Below are 5457 nucleotides of genomic sequence, written 5' to 3' on the forward strand. Positions count from 1 at the left end.
ACAATATATACTTTTCTCTCTGAACCCTAGAGTCAAACTCTTTTAGAGGGGTGCTCAGATGATGAACTTATGATCAACTGAGAAACCAGCAAATTCACACCACCCATGTAATGCTCACTCCAGAGCATATACTCATTGAAAGTCAGGCAGAATTGTCTATACTGTTTATAGAGTAAATAGTCATTTTTCTTTCTTTTACTGCTGAATTTATTATAGTTGAATTTGTGACAATTAACTTCGTAAAGACACAATTCCACAGTATATGATTATGTATTTATTTTAAAATTTCATCTGAATTTTTGTCTAATGTTTTTGTCATTCACATAGGAAAGAATGATGCTATACTGTGCCATTCCTTTATTGGCACAGTACAGAAGTACAGATAATGGATTCTGAATTAATGCACAGTATAGTAGGAAGCTATCTTAAACCTCCAGAAAGAGTGCTTGTTCCATCAATCACCCAGAGTGATGAATCATCTCAGACTCACTACTCTGTGAACTTAGAAGTTACCTCTCCTAAAATGCTTCATAGTCCAAATAGCCAAGGTAATGCTAATAAAAATTCTTATTTAACATTAGGGAAATGGTACGAAGTATGTTATACAAAACTTTTCATTTTTATGTAGAAAATAAGATGATTGTGTATTTAACTAATCTTAGTAAAACTGCTAATTTTGACTCTGTTTCTTAAAGTCTCTATAAACTTAAGTTACTTAACATTTTTTTATTTTGGCTTCTTCAGCTATAAGATGAAAATTAATGTAACCAGCTAGGCACATATTGCAGGCTTATTAAAACGTCATTAGAAAATAGGAAAATACTCTTTGAAGAATAAAAGGTCAGATTTGGAGAATCCTTCTAATAAACAAGATGATTAGAATACTAACGAATTAAGTAGAATTGTCTTATTCAAGGATTAAATTCAGTAATTTCATATATCTGAAATTACCCTTGAAAATTCTTCATGAATCCAGTACATTGGAGTAACTACAAAATACAAGTATTATAACTTTTAAAATACAAGCTTAGGAGGATCTTAAAATTGAATTAGGAAAACATTTATGACTCCAGGCATACCTACACCATTACAAATTACTTTCTAAGATGATGATAGTCACGTTGTTTTTTAATCTTTTATAATAATGGTTGCCATTATAAATACACTGGCTTTGTGGAGCAAAGCAACTGAAGAAATAGTAATCCGAATCAAAAAATAATCTGTAGCAGACATCTTTCTAATTGGATATAAACTATATGAAAGTTAACTTATAACATTTATTTATATTCCATTTATCTCTAGTTTTTTATAATTTAAAGTTGTAACTGAGAAGAAAATGTAAGATAATATTTGAAAATTTTATAACTCTGAGCTTATCTGAATCATGAAGATATTAATATAGCTGAAAAGAAATCACAGTAGTGCATGTGTAAACACTTAAAATCTTTCAAACCTGACATCAGTTAAACCACTAGGTTGTAATTTTTTCTTAATGGAAGAAACTATGTTCTATCTCATATGTCCTAATTATTAACATTATATCTTGGACAAAGAAACAGTAAATGTTTGTGGTTTGACTGAAACTGAATACATGAAGAACTGAGAAAAACTCTTAACTTTAAACCTAAGTTTCCTTGTTAGTGGGCACTATATTTTAATTTTCTTTATCCATGCTCAGACTCTTATGCCTCCCAACCTTCCTCCCTTTCTCTCCCCCCACCTCTCTCTCTCCATATACATATATATACACACATACATATATACATATACATATATATATCTTTTTGCCTTAATTTGAATATATTTATTTTATTAAATTTAGTGATTATTAGCTTTCTCATATCAAATTTAGGAAAGTACTAAATATAATCATAAATATATTGTTTTTGTAAGATATGTTAGAATTTGTCCCTCTTTAAAGTCTTGTCATTTTTCTTTTTTATGAGGAATATAAATTACTTATTTTTTTGGCTCACTAACAAAAACATACTGCTCGATTTTATATGCTACTATGATTGTAAGTGTTCAAAAATTCTCACTTAAAATATCAAGCAAATTTTTTTTCAACAGCTCTTATTTTAGCCCTAAAAACTCTTCAGGAAAAGATTCATCGTTTAGAGTTAGAGAGAACACAAGCTGAAGATAACCTGAACATTCTTTCCAGAGAAGCGGCACAGTATAAAAAGGCCTTGGAGGATGAAAGAAAGGAGAGAAATCTGGCACATGAGGAACTAATAAAGCAGAAAAAAGGTAAGAACATTCAATAGTTCTCAGAAACAAGTGGTTACCAAAGTTTACAACTTGAAAATAATAAGCCCAGTCTAAGAAGATTTACTCAAATATCTTTGTTCTTATATGCATTCCAGCATTGATGGCTAGTTCTCAGACATTTTGGTATTTGCACTAAATGGATATAATTTCGGACTTACCTCTATAATATCTGTTATCCCAGTTCATAAATTTTTGAGATTAAAAGAAAAATTAGACAAGTTGTGTTTAGGAATTATAATATTTTCAGAATACCAACAAAATCCAATATGTTATTAGCCCATAATATAATTGGAATACTTCATATTTTCACTAGTTTTTTTTTAATTAGAAAATATAAAGCAATATTAGTAATTAAACAACATAAAACAATAAAAATTAATTTTAAAAATTATATTTAACTTAAGAGATTAATTGGAAGAAATGGACAGGTAGGTGGAGGTTTCTGTGGAAATTATGAAAAGGACTTCTGGACATCTCTTTTAGAGATTTAGAACATAAGTTCTTTATATAATTTCACTTCAAAATTGTGGCTTTTTTTTCCTTGTAACACTACATCACCCTCATAAACACAGGTTCAAATTTGTGTTTCAACTTATAAATAGAATGAAGAAATGGGGAGGGAAAAAAATCCCAAGGAAATTGGACAAAAGGAGAAGAAAGAGCTGAGGAAAGTAATGAATTAAAGAATTAGAATGAGGTTGCTTATTATAAATAGAATTAACTGTACAGTTAGTAGTCGAGAACAGAGGAAAATGGGAATGGTAGAATGCATATACCTGAGTTTCCTGAAAGAGAAGAAATGTACTGTTAGGAAAGAGACTTTAGGTCCTCTATTTTCCAGATGGTGTTATTTCCCTGGAAGAGCCAGGTTTTTTGTTATCCCACAGGTCACTGACATCCTTCCTTTTCAGAAATATGCCCTCTGGGTGTTTATGAGGAGACAACGTTAAATTGGTTATATATAATTAATGAGATATACACAAAATGTATGTTCATAACTTTGGGAGAGTCAATATTTAGAACTAAAGAAGTCTTGAACTTTTAGCTGTTGATTGAATTCATAGAATACATTTCTTGTTATAACTCTGATCTATGTGATAACTAACTACTCATTATTACTTTTTCTTTTTCATAGATATAAGTATGCAGTTAAGCTCAGCCCAGTCTCACTGTACCCTTCTAGAGAAACAACTAGAATATACAAAGAGAATGGTTCTTAACGTAGAGCGAGAGAAGAATATGATCCTAGAACAACAGGTGACCATATTTTCTATAGTAATATACTATAATATGTTTTTTTTCTTGTTGTTGTTTCTTTAACAAAGTGAATCAGTTATACATATACATATGTTCCCACATCTCTTCCCTCTTGCATCTCCCTCCCTCCCACCCTCCCTATCCCACCCCTCCAGGCGGTCACAAAGCACCGAGCTGATTTCCCTGTGCTATGTGGCTGCTTCCCACTAGCTATCTACCTTACGTTTGGTAGTGTATATATGTCCATGCCTCTCTCTCGCTTTGGCACAGCTTACCCTTGCCCCTCCCCATATCCTCAAGTCCATTCTCTAGTAGGTCTGTGTCTTTATTCCTGTCTTACCCCTAGGTTCTTCATGACTTTTTTTTCTTAAAGTCCATATATATGTGTTAGCATACAGTATTTGTCTTTCTCTTTCTGACTTACTTCACTCTGTATGACAGACTCTAGGTCTAGCCACCTCATTACAAATAGCTCAATTTCGTTTCTTTTTATGGCTGAGTAATATTCCATTGTATATATGTGTCACATCTTCTTTATCCATTCATCCGATGATGGACACTTAGGTTGTTTCCATCTCTGGGCTATTGTAAATAGAGCTGCAATGAATATTGTGGTACATGACTCTTTTGGAATTATGGTTTTCTCAGGGTATATGCCCAGTAGTGGGATTGCTGGGTCATATGGTAGTTCTATTTGTAGTTTTGTAAGGATCCTCCATACTGTTCTCCATAGTGGCTGTACCAATTCACATTCCCACCAGCAGTGCAAGAGTGTTCCCTTTTCTCCACACCCTCTCCAGCATTTATTGTTTCTAGATTTTTTGATGATGGCCATTCTGACTGGTGTGAGATGATATCTCATTGTAGTTTTGATTTGCATTTCTCTAATGATTAATGATGTTGAGCATTCTTTCATGTGTTTGTTGGCAGTCTGTATATCTTCTTTGGAGAAATGTCTATTTAGGTCTTCTGCCCATTTTTGGATTGGGTTGGTTTGCTTTTTGTTATTGAGCTGCATGAGCTGCTTGTAAATTTTGGAGATTAATCCTTTGTCCGTTGCTTCATTTGCAAATATTTTCTCCCATTCTGAGGGTTGTCTTTTCGTCTTATTTGTAGTTTCCTTTGTTGTGCAAAAGCTTTTAAGTTTCAGTAGGTCCCGTTTGTTTATTTTTGTTTTTATTTCCATTACTCTAAGAGGTGGATCAAAAAAGATCTTGCTGTGATTTATGTCAAAGAATGTTCTTCCTATGTTTTCCTCTAAGAGTTTTATAGTGTCTGGTCTTACATTTAGGTCTCTAATCCCTTTTGAGTTTATTTTTGTGTATGGTGTTAGGGAATGTTCTAATTTCATTCTTTTACATGTAGCTGTCCAGTGCTCCCAGCACCACTTATTGAAGAGACTGTCTTTTCTCCACTGTACATTCCTGCCTCCTTTATCAAAGATAAGGTGACCATATGTGCATGGGTTTATCTCTGGGCTTTCTATCCTGTTCCATTGATCTATCTTTCTGTTTTTGTGCCAGTCCCATACTGTCTTGATTACTGTAGCTTTGTAGTATAGTCTGAAGTCAGGGAGCCTGATTCCTCCAGCTCCGTTTTTCGTTCTCAAGATTGCTTTGGCTATTCGGGGTCTTTTGTGTTTCCATACAAATTATGAAATTTTTTGTTCTAGTTCTGTGAAAAATGCCAGTGGTAGTTTGATAGGGATTGCATTGAATCTGTAGATTGCTTTGGGTAGTAGAGTCATTTTCACAATGTTGATTCTTCCAATCCAAGAACATGATATATCACTCCATCTATTTGTATCATCTTTAATTTCTGTCATCAGATTCTTATAATTTTCTTCAATAGGTCTTTTGTCTCCTTAGGTAAGTTTATTCCTACATATTTTATCCTTTTTGTTGCAATGGTAAATGGGAGTGTTTTCTT

The 5457-nt window shown here is 32.8% G+C and overlaps 1 protein-coding gene across 1 annotated transcript in view; it reads left to right on the plus strand.

Moving 5' to 3' along the window:
* The first annotated feature begins 385 nt into the window (after positions 1-385).
* The window catches only part of CEP57L1 (centrosomal protein 57 like 1), a 27561-nt gene continuing 22489 nt past the window's right edge, over positions 386-5457 (plus strand). The window contains exons 1-3 of the mRNA XM_007447276.1: positions 386-548; positions 2071-2250; positions 3407-3528. Of these exons, the coding sequence (XP_007447338.1) occupies positions 386-548; positions 2071-2250; positions 3407-3528 (465 nt within the window). The remainder of the gene's footprint in view (positions 549-2070; positions 2251-3406; positions 3529-5457) is intronic.

This window comes from Lipotes vexillifer, unplaced genomic scaffold, assembly GCF_000442215.2.
Source record: "Lipotes vexillifer unplaced genomic scaffold, Lipotes_vexillifer_v1.1 scaffold515, whole genome shotgun sequence".
NCBI classification, from domain to species: Eukaryota; Metazoa; Chordata; class Mammalia; order Artiodactyla; family Lipotidae; genus Lipotes; species Lipotes vexillifer.